At 58.3% G+C, this 10,261-nt stretch overlaps 1 protein-coding gene across 3 annotated transcripts in view; it reads left to right on the top strand.

The window, feature by feature from the left end:
- Positions 1–1,026: 1,026 nt before the first annotated feature.
- Positions 1,027–10,261, top strand: part of CYTH4 (cytohesin 4) — a 30,144-nt gene continuing 20,909 nt past the window's right edge. For all 3 annotated transcript variants that reach the window (XM_046646820.1, XM_046646818.1, XM_046646821.1), the window contains exons 1-2: positions 1,027–1,155; positions 10,063–10,145. In XM_046646820.1, the coding sequence (XP_046502776.1) occupies positions 1,137–1,155; positions 10,063–10,145 (102 nt within the window). In that variant the 5' untranslated portion in view covers positions 1,027–1,136. The remainder of the gene's footprint in view (positions 1,156–10,062; positions 10,146–10,261) is intronic.

The raw sequence follows: 10,261 nt of genomic DNA, 5'->3' as shown, positions 1-10,261 counted from the left end.
CACACTTGAACATCCTCCACGTCCCCCAAATTTACCAGACATGGGGACACAGTGGTGACCTTGTCCTCGTGGGGCCTCCAGATGGGTGAATGACCATTTATTTTATAGCTATTTCTTGACACCATCCTTTTTTTCCACAAAGGATTTGAATCAACCTATCAGAAAAATACAAGAAATAAAACTGTGAATTCTAACCAAAGAAGAAAATTAAAACCAAAAAGGGAAAGAAAACAGCGTTCATTGAGCACCTACCATGTCCCAAGAGTCTTGCACAGTATCTCCCTCCATTTTCCATAACTCTGAGGTAAAGATTATTATTCCCCTTTCAAATGTAAACAGACCGAGGCAGATAAGTGACTTGCCCCCGTGCACACAAGTCCTGAGTAGCAGAGCAGAGAGTCGCAGAGCTGAGACTCACACAGCTGAGTCTGGCCCCAAAGTCCATACACTAGAACAGAACAGCTGTCAAGGAGCTTCAGATTTGACTATGAGTTTCCTAGCAGCCTGGGGGAAAAGGGAAACTGAACATATTCCCCAATTAGTCACCAGACAAGAAAAAGACAGACGTCTCATCGAGGGGAAGCAAAACCCTTCCTAGCAACGAATTAATTTTTCTTTTCTTAAAGGAGAGTTGATAAAAGAGGGCGTGTGGGGTGGACTCTACAGGGCCCAGCCTGGACTGTCCAAGCTGAGTGACCCTTCAGCTTATACGTGGGGCAGTGGCTGAGTAAATGCCCGCTGTTTCCCAGAGAAGGCTCTGTCCTCCAGTGACCCCTGTGTGTGCGTGTGTGTGTGTGTGTGTGTGTGTGTGTGTTTCCCTCTGTCTCATGTCTTTCCCTTTTTAACCCCTGCTCATCCCTCTGTTCATCTCTTTGCCTCTGTCCCCACCCTGCTCACACCCAAAATGCAAAGAGTCCCCGCCACTCGAAACTGCCGATTTTTAGGAAGTACCGCTGTGTCAAGGGCCTGCGCACAGCCCCAGGCGACAGACAGGACTTCCTCCCCACAAGGGCTGGGCGGGGTGAGCGGGAAGGGGCCTGTCGTAGCCGAGGTGACACATCCCTGCCTGGCCAGCCGAGCAGCTGCTGGGTCAACGGGCAACAGGAGCACGGGCTACCCTTCCCCGGGGCTTCAGGATGGACCTGTGCCACCCAGGTAAGCACCTGGGCCAAACCCTCTGGGGCTCAGTTTCCTGTTCTGTAGAATGGGGATGACTGTGCTTGCCCCGCAGGATCCTGGGAGGAATCGAGGTGCATGGGTGGGAAATGCAGAAGCATGCAGCAACGTTTACAAACTCGGGCCGGGAGCCACGCTGCGTTCCGGGGGCTGGGGGTACAGCGAGCGGAGCAGGCGCCGTCCACGCTCTCACGAGCTTACCCTCCAGAGGGGAGACAGCCCATGAACTATTGGTGTGACGTGTCTGCTGGTGACAGCAGGGCGATGAGCAGTGAAGTATATTAGGAGGGTGGCAGAGGCCTCAAGAGGAGACGCCACTTGAGCAGAGACCTGAAGGGGCCGGGGGGCGTCCATGTGGGTTTCTGGGGCAAGACTATTCCAGCAGGAGGAGGAGCCAGCTCAAAGGCCCCGAGGCGGGACTGAGAAAGGTTGCCTGTGTTGAAGATGATGATGTTGGTGACGAGGATGTCTGTCTGGGTGGTACAAGGGCCCTGAAGCCCCGTTTGGCTTTGGGGGGGTGAGGTGGCCTTTGAGGAGGCTGAGGACACTGCCTGCAGCCCGTACAGGAGGCCAGGAATGAGCAGCAGGGGACCACGGCTGAGCCCCCCCACCCCCAGGAAGCAGGACAATGGGTGTGGAGGGAAGACGGAAGGGGGCTGTACGGTTGGGATAGGAGAGAACGGGGCAGCACGAGTTTCTGTGAGCAGACAGAGGACGACAGGCCAGGTCTCTGTGCCCTGCATCCCAGAATGTTCCGGCACTGCCTGGAATTCCAGAAGACAAGGGCTGCCGGGAGCTGTCCAGGTCCCCAGGCGCAGGTGACGTCGGGCCTGTTAGCAACAGCGCCCTTTCTGCACACAACACCTACCCCAGAGCAGCCTGAGCCAGCGCCCTGGGCCTCCCCTCGCCCCGCGGGCTCTGGGGACACAGTTAGAGGACCACCGATCCATTTCCACAGCCCTGTTGACAGAGGGAACAAGGGAGCCAGAAGACAAAGCAGTCCTGCAGACTCCACGTCCAGTGCTCTCTCCCCGAGCCCCTGCTTCTCCTCCAGGCTTTTGGGGGCAGGTGGCTCATAGCCTGCTCAGGCTCAGGGAACACGTCCTAAGTGACAGCTATGAGGCAAAAGACCCGACGAGGAGCAGTGGCTGGCTCGAGGCTGCTCAGCAGATGGGGGAAGAGATGCGACAGTGAGAAGTAATCTCCCACCCTCCCCCCACACTGCCGGTCCTCCACCATGATGAGCTCGTTCTCTGGGGTCTTCACATAAGTAGGTCCTTAGGAACTGGGGCGGTTGCCCCTGTGATGCAAATGAGGGCACCGAGGCTCAGAGACGTGAGCTGGGGCAGTAAATGGCAGAATAGGGACAAGCACTTGGGAGGAGAGCACCTGGGCCAGCCGGCTGTAGGAGGGCAGGAGTACGAGGTCCAAGGGGGCCAGAAACAGAGTGTCTGCTTTGCTCAGGCTGGCCCTGGGAGGACGTGGAGGCAGTGGGGTCAATGCAGACAGTCTGCTGGGAGATCTGACGTCTCCACTGATTGGTTCTTCTATTCATTCATTCATTCGTTCATTCATTCATTCTATACACAGTCCTCTGGTGTGCAGGCCCTGTGCTGTGCGAGCTGGGGACAGCCCTGGGGGAGCTGCTAGTCCGGGATGCGAGGCAGGAGGAGACAGATTCTGCAGAACAATGCCCCCGGGCAGACGTGCGAATGGACACAGGCCTAGGGCACGAGAGGAAGCAACTCTCTCCGCCCAGGCAGGGGAGATGTGGGAAGACTTCCTGGAGGAGGCAGAGGGAGGGAAGGAAGGTCACTCTTCTGTTACCCAGACTGGATCTTAATAGAAGCTCCTCTACAGCCTGGTGAATTCCCCTCTCTGAGCTCAGATCCATCATGTGTCTGTGGGTACCATCACCGAGCCTGACCTGAGGAAGTGGGCAATGAGTGGGGGCTTAGAGACAGCCAGATCTGGCTCAGGTCCCAGCTCGGCACCAACCTGCTGCAGTCATGACGGCTGCTTCTTTCTGTAGGTCTCAGTTTCTCCACCTGTACAACAGACAGGATGGTAGCAAAGAGCCCCCCAGGGCTGCCTCCCCTCCTCCGGGCGTGGGTGTCTGTGACAACCAGAGGCAGGTCAGGCTCCCTCCGCCCAGGCCTGCAGGGAAGATGAGAGGTGCAGGCAACAACGCTCCGACGTGACCAAAGACAACCCCGGGCTGGCGCCTGAAGATGAGCACAGTTAAAAATAGAGGCGGCTCAGCTGGGCGGAGGAAGCCGCACGATGCACCCGCAGGGCCTGGGGCGGGGCGGGGCGCAGCTCGGCCGGATTCGCCCCTCCTGCCCGGGCGCCCCTCGCCCCGACTTTGGGGGGCCTCTGCCTGCAGGGCCCCAGGACAGCGCGCTCCTCCTGCCCTGGAAAGGGGAAGCCAGGCCAGCTGCCCTGGAAGCGGGGCTGCAAGCCGAGAGATTTCTAAAAATACGATGGGAAAGAGGAAGGACAAAGGGGAAGTGGGGAGGAGCTGGGGAGATGTTCGGGGTGGGCACCGGGCAGCGAGGCGGCCTGGGCACTCGGGGCGGAGGGCAGCCACGCCGGCCATGAGTCACGCGCTGACTCGAACGTGGCCTTGCGAGGTGTGGACGGCACAGAGCCAAGCGGGAGTAAACAGCTCGTGGTGGCAGTTGTCATTATCACGTCATTATTTTTTGTGTTTTACTATTATTATTACTAAAGACCCATCTCCCATGAGCCACACCAATGAAGTGGCCCCTCTGAGGCTGTGTCCTTGGCCCCTTTCCCTGAACCTCAATGTCCTCAGCTCTGAAATGGGGAAACATCCCCCCTTTTTAACAAATAGGTGAAGGGTCGAGGGCCCTCGTACACCGCGGGCGCCGTCGTGGATGCAGCATCCAGGCCATCAGCCCCGCCCCGTGGGGTCAGATGCATTTGGCCAGTTGCCACCTGTTGGGGTCAGGACCTGACAAAAGGGGACAGTGGACTGAGGGGCTTCATGGAGACGCCTGTCAAACTACGCAAGGAGGTCAATGAGAAAGAAACGCAAACAGCCCCCAGTCCCCCCAGCATCCCCTCCCCTGGGAAAGCTATTCCCACCCACGCCTGTGCCTCAGTTTCCCAGCTCCATGCTCTTGGCGTCGTGTGCTTCCTGCACAAACAGGGAGAGGCGCTCTAACGGTGGGCATCCTTCTGCTGCTTGTCTTCATCCTCAGACACGGAGCCGTGGTCGGCGTTTCCGTTAGAACATCCAGGGTGACCGTCTGAGGTTTGGATGGTTTGTATAGCCACATGTGGCTTCAGAAGATCAAAGTCAGGGCTGGGGCCTCGGAGCCCCAGATGGCTCTGGGCATGAATCCCAGCTCCACCACCTGCCAGCTGTGTCACCTTGGGGAGGTCGCTTAACCTCTCTGAGCCTCAGATGCCTCATCTGAAGAATGAGATTAGCAATACCTTCCTTCCAGAGCTGTTGTCAGGGTCAAACGAGATCGGGGACAGGAAGAGCCTGGGGCACACAGGACCTGGCACATAGTAGGTGCTCAACCAGCACGCCTGCCCCTAGCCAGCGGCCTGGTTTTTCTGTTGAGCCATGCAGCTCCCAGAACTGCTGCAGGGGATGGGAAGGAGGCGAGGGAGAGGACGGGGCCCGGACGGAGCACAGGAGGGCACCTGAGAGGACAGCGAGAGGATCAGTAGGAGCTCCTGGGCAGAGAGGAGGAGGAAGGGCATTCCAGACATGGGAACAGCATGTGCAAAGGCCGTGGAGAAAGAGAGCACGTGGGAGTGAAGGAAGGGCGGCCAGGAGGTCTGAAGCCTGGGGCAGGGGGTGGGCGCAGTGTGGGATGAGGACAGGGTGGGCCCGCTAAGACTTGGGGTCTTTAGCCCCAGGACAATGGGACGCCACGGGAGGCCAGATTGCAGGGGCAGAGTGGAGGCGGGGAGCCGTCGGGGGGCCTGCAGTCCATCCAGACAGAGGAGCCGGTGGTCTGAGCAAGGGTGGGGACCGTAGAAACAGAAAGATGGACAGGGCTTGGTGATGGAGGAGACGTGAGGGGTGAGAGAGAGCTGAGCATCCAGGTGGCCCCGGGCTTCTGGCCGAGGTGTCGGGGGGGCCGGTCCTGGGGCTCGGGATGGCAGGAAGGGGGCCAGGTTGCAGGGAAATTCTAGGAGTTCCGTTCTGATGACAATGACAGGTGAGATGATGGCCGGTATGCAGGGGCACAGAAGGGTCTGAAGCTCAGGAAGGGGCTGGAGCCAAGGACATGAGTGTCCTCAGCCCACAAGAGGCGGGACAGCCAGGAGTTAAGGAGACCGCACAGGGAGAGGAGAAGTCGGCCTAGGACCAGCCGGGGGAACCCCCTAGCTCGACCCTTGACCATCCGCATTGTGGATTATCCACAAACACTCGTACCCAGCCTGGCTTCTCCGTGACCAGCAGCCCGCTGGGACGCCCACAGCCTCCACCGGGAGGGGGCCCGGGGCCAGAGACAGGCCTGCAGGACCCAGCCCAGCCAGCAGGAAAACGGCAGACGGCAAACCAGCCAAACAAGAAAGGCTGAGCATTCACCCCAAGTCAGCTGGAGGTGGCTGGGTTTTTCCGCCGTGGAGCTCAACCCCCTTCAGCCTCCCTTCCACTCCTGACAGAGGAGGGCCGGGTCCAGCCTCCAGCACTGCCTCCCTGCTTCGTCCCTGCTCGCACCTCCACGCGGATGGCCTGTCACCCCTTCCATCCCTGCCTGTCGCTAACGGCATGCAGAATCCACCTGTCCTGGGGCAGAGGCCTGGGTGTCGGCAAACCAGGGTTCTGATCCCAGCGCTGCCACGTGCCGGCTGTGTGACCCCGGGGAGGTCACTTCATCTCTTTGAGCCTCAGTGTTCTAAACTGAAAAAGACCCACTTCGAAGAGTTGTGAGGATTAACCGACATCATTTATACGGAGCTGCTGGGATGGAGTAGGTGTTTTTGAGCTTAAAGTTTAATGAGACTCTTGCTTTCTCCCCTGATGTAAGTGCCACCTCCCCCACGCCCCTGGAAACCTGGATCTCCAGACCCACAAAGCTCAGAGTTGCAGGGAGAGAAAGGAAAACCCCCAAGTGGCTCATTGGGAGGATGGTGCACGGAGCCACTCCCGCTCCTTGTCCCTGGATCCGTGTAGATGACCTCCGGGGACAGAGCACCATCTAACAGTGATGGATTTGGGGTGTACAGCGCATCCTGGAGGATGGCGCCCCACCCACGCGGGACATCGTCTCCACACTGACACCTCAGCTGCACCCTTGGGGGGCGGCTCCATCGCTCTTCAGGCCGGCGTCTTCTGGTGGTGAAATGTGAGAGGACCAGGGGTTCCCACGGCCAGACGCTCCTGCCACACCTCCGTTACTGTGAATGGGGTACGTGGTCTAATGCGATGTTATGCGGCGTCCGGTGCGAGGACCCTGGAAACGCTCGGGAAGCCCTGAGATAGCGGTGCTAGCCAAGACTCTGCGGGCAGGAAAGGAAACCACGTGTTCAGAACGCGTGTGGGTTCCAGTCAAGATGAATCACCGGCCTTTGCAGAAGAGAAAGAGCCCAATGTAATCCAGTTGCCCCCGGGTTGTCGGCTGGTCTCAAGAAATCATGAGTCCCCGTGGCTGGCAGCTCAGGCATTGAGGTGGCAGTAGCCTGGGAAGCCTGTTGAGTGGGTCCATGCGTGGCGTCCATCCAGGCCACATGGCTACTTCGTTCATGCGGCCTTGCGCCAGCACTGGGCCGGCCAGTCAGAGGCTGGCTGATGTCACTGGCCAAGTCATCTTGTCTGCTCGGTGGCTCAGGGCCTCTCTTGTGGTGGATGCTTGCTGGGGAATGTCAGTGGGCTTTACAAAGATCTTCACACTCTGTGCCCACACCCAAAGGGCCATCGCTTGCCTCTTCCCCAGACCTCTCTGTTCCCGACCTTCCAGCCTCCCTTCTTTCCAGCCTCGGACCAAGAAGTCAAGCCATTCTCTACCGCCCACACACGTGTATATCCTTGCTTCATGTTACTTCTCTTTCCACATGGAATGGATGACCAGGTGCCCCGTGCGAAGCTCTGCCCACTGGGAGGACTTTTCACCACTGTCATTCTGCGACACGGCTGAGCAGGACTGTAGTTCAACGGCTGTCTGGTTTTTATTTGTAGCCAAACACGGAGCCACCCATCCTGGAACTGAGTTTAGGCATTTTCCTCCTTTGTCAGAAGGTTACAAGGGACCCACCCCTGCAGACACGGGGTGATCTGAGGGACCTGGTGCATCGGCAGTGGGTGACACGGGGGTCTGGGTTGTCCACGGGGCTCACTGGAGCCTTCTGGCTCTGTTCATGCCCATTCCTGGGTGAACCGCTTACAAAGGATGCTATCGGGCTCGCCCGACTTTGTGACTCGGTGGGTCAGACAGACCCATCTGGGCTGCTTGACCAGGGGAATCATGACCGCATGTACTCGCCACAGTGTTGCAGGACCCTTCCTTCTGGGGCCCCGGCCTCTTCTTCAGTCAATAGGTCCTGAGTCTGACACTGCCTCAGGTCCAGAACCCAGGCGAAGGGTCTTGGCTGTTTAAGCAGTGGCCGCCCCTTGGGAGGGGCACGTCCTCGGGTGAGGCAGCTCCATCTGGCTGAGCCGAGTTCCTGGGGAGGGACCCAGCTGAGAGCCATCAGTGGGCTACCCCACACCCCCACCAGCAGCTGAGAGAACGGGTGCCCCAGCCCTGAAGAGCCGGATGGCACATCACAGCAGCCATTAGACGAGTGTTGCACCCTCGCCGTATGTCAGATACTTGCTGGGTGTTTGACAAAATTCGGTTCCTTTAATCCTAACAACCACCCTCCAGGTAAGAATTAGGTTCATGTTTCACAGAAAAGGACACTATATTGTCCTTCAGTTTGGCTGCTGTAACAAAAACTCAGGATAATGGTGACTGAGACATTCTCAAAACTTATTTCTCTCTCGTTGAAAGTCCAAGTGGGTAGCTGGTCAAGGGGAATATGATGACTGCTCTCCACACGTTTGCCCGGGGACCCGGGTTCCTTCCATCTTGGCGCCCTGACACCCCAACACCCAGCTTCCATCTCAAAGTCTAAGATGGCTCCTCAGTCAGCAGGAGGGGGAGGAGGGAAATGGCGGGCTTGGCTTCCTCTCTGCTTTCTGGGAGAGAGAATGCCTGTCCTTGTAAAGCCTTTAAATGCATGACCAGAGGCTGGCCCCGTGGTCCAGTGCTTAAGTTCGCACATTCTGCTTTGGCGGCCCAAGTTTTCTCAGGTTCAGATCCACAGCGCAGACCTAGCACCACTCATCAGGCCATGCTGAGGCAGCGTCCCACACAGCACAACCAGAAGGACCTACGACTAGAATATACAACTATGGACTGGGGGGCTTTGGGGAGAAGAAGAAAAAAAGAAGCATGACCAGGCGCTTCCCAAAGCTAGGGCTTGAGCGTTGGGGAGGGTGTGGACAGGAGGCAGGAGGAGACACCCCAGCACGGAGGAACCACTCAGGGGAAGGTGGGGGAGTGAGACGGAGAGCGAGACGATTTGGGGCAGTGAGGAGCGGGCAGGCTGGACTGGCGGGCTCTTGTTGGATGGTGGGGAAGGCTGGCTGGAGAGGCCGGGAGACTGTGGAGGCCCCAGGACCAGGACGAGGACTCTTCCTTCCAAGTAACAGGGAGTCTCCGTGGAGATTTTGACCAGGAGAGTGTTGTGGGTGGAACAGGAACAATGGCAGGTGGAGGCAGGCCAGCTGGCCCAGGCGTGGCAATCTCTGTGGCGCCTTGCTCAGGACACCAGCACACACGTGTCTCCTTTCATTCATTTCCTGGGAAGATCAAAGAGCACCGACTTTGTAACCGCCCAACACAAGGGCCCACCCTGGCTCAGCAACTCGTCCCTGTGGGACCCTGGCCAGGTCACCCACCTCTCAGAGCCTCAGTGATGGGGGCAGAAATTACAAAATGTCCCCGCAGATCCAGTCTCCCCATCTGACGTAGTAAGGATATCAGGACCACCGTCCTAAAGGCTCATTTCCTAGCCTCCTTTGCAGCTACATGTGGCCGTGTGACTACATCTGGCCAATGGGGCGTGAGGCAAAATGATATGCCACTTCCTGGCTATGCAAATAAGTCAGGGAATAGGGGCGGCCCCAGGGCCGAGTGGTTAAGTCCCTGCGCTCCACTTTGGTGGCCCAGGGTTTCGATAATTTGGATCCCGGGTGAGGACCTAGCATTGCTCATCAGGCCACACTGAGGCGGCATCCCACATGCCACAACTAGAAGGACCCACAACTAAAAATACACAACTGTCTACTGGGGGGCTTTGGGAGAAGGAGAAGAAGAAGATTGGCAACAGGTGTTAGCTCAGAGCCAATCTTTAAACACAGTAGTAAGTAAGGGAATAAACGATCGACACGTGATCCAGTGAAGGAGTAAATTAAAGTTCCCGGGAAGGGAGGTGCCTCCGGCAAGTATTTTGTTGGGCTGCTGGGTCTCAGGATCTTTCTAGGTGCTGGGGATGCAGCAGTGAGCGAAATAGCTGGAGTGCCTGCCTTCGTGGAGCAGAGAGGATGGTGAGAGGGACAGAAACCATCCGAGCAAACAACAGTCAGGGAGTCTGTGCCCGGAGGGAAGAAGGAACAGCGCTGGGTAGGAGGGGAGGGTGGGGGAGGGGCTGCTTTGGACAGAGTGGTCCGGGAAGGCCTCTCGGAGGAGGCGGCCTCTGAGCTGAGCCTGAGTGAAGAAGGCAAGCGAGCCCCGGTGTGTCTGGAGGGAAGAGGGCGCCGGGGAGGGGAGAGCCGGCCGGTGTGGCCGAGCCAGCGATGGAGGGGAGGGCAGCGAAGGCGCCGGTGACCAGGGGTCCTTCCCTCTCCAGACCCCACGGAGCTGAGCAGCGGGGAGGCCGAGGAGCTGCAGCGGATCAAGTGGCACCGGAAGCAGCTTCTGGAGGACATCCAGGTGGGGGCACGCTCACACTGACACAGACACGTGCTCCGGCTCGCACACACTCACACACACGCGTTCACGCTGACAAGCCACGCCCACCCGTAAGCGGACGCTCGCGCACGCTCTCA

Source organism: Equus quagga, chromosome 19, assembly GCF_021613505.1.
Source record: "Equus quagga isolate Etosha38 chromosome 19, UCLA_HA_Equagga_1.0, whole genome shotgun sequence".
Classification (NCBI taxonomy): Eukaryota; Metazoa; Chordata; class Mammalia; order Perissodactyla; family Equidae; genus Equus; species Equus quagga.
This window is presented reverse-complemented; position numbering and strand designations above follow the sequence as displayed.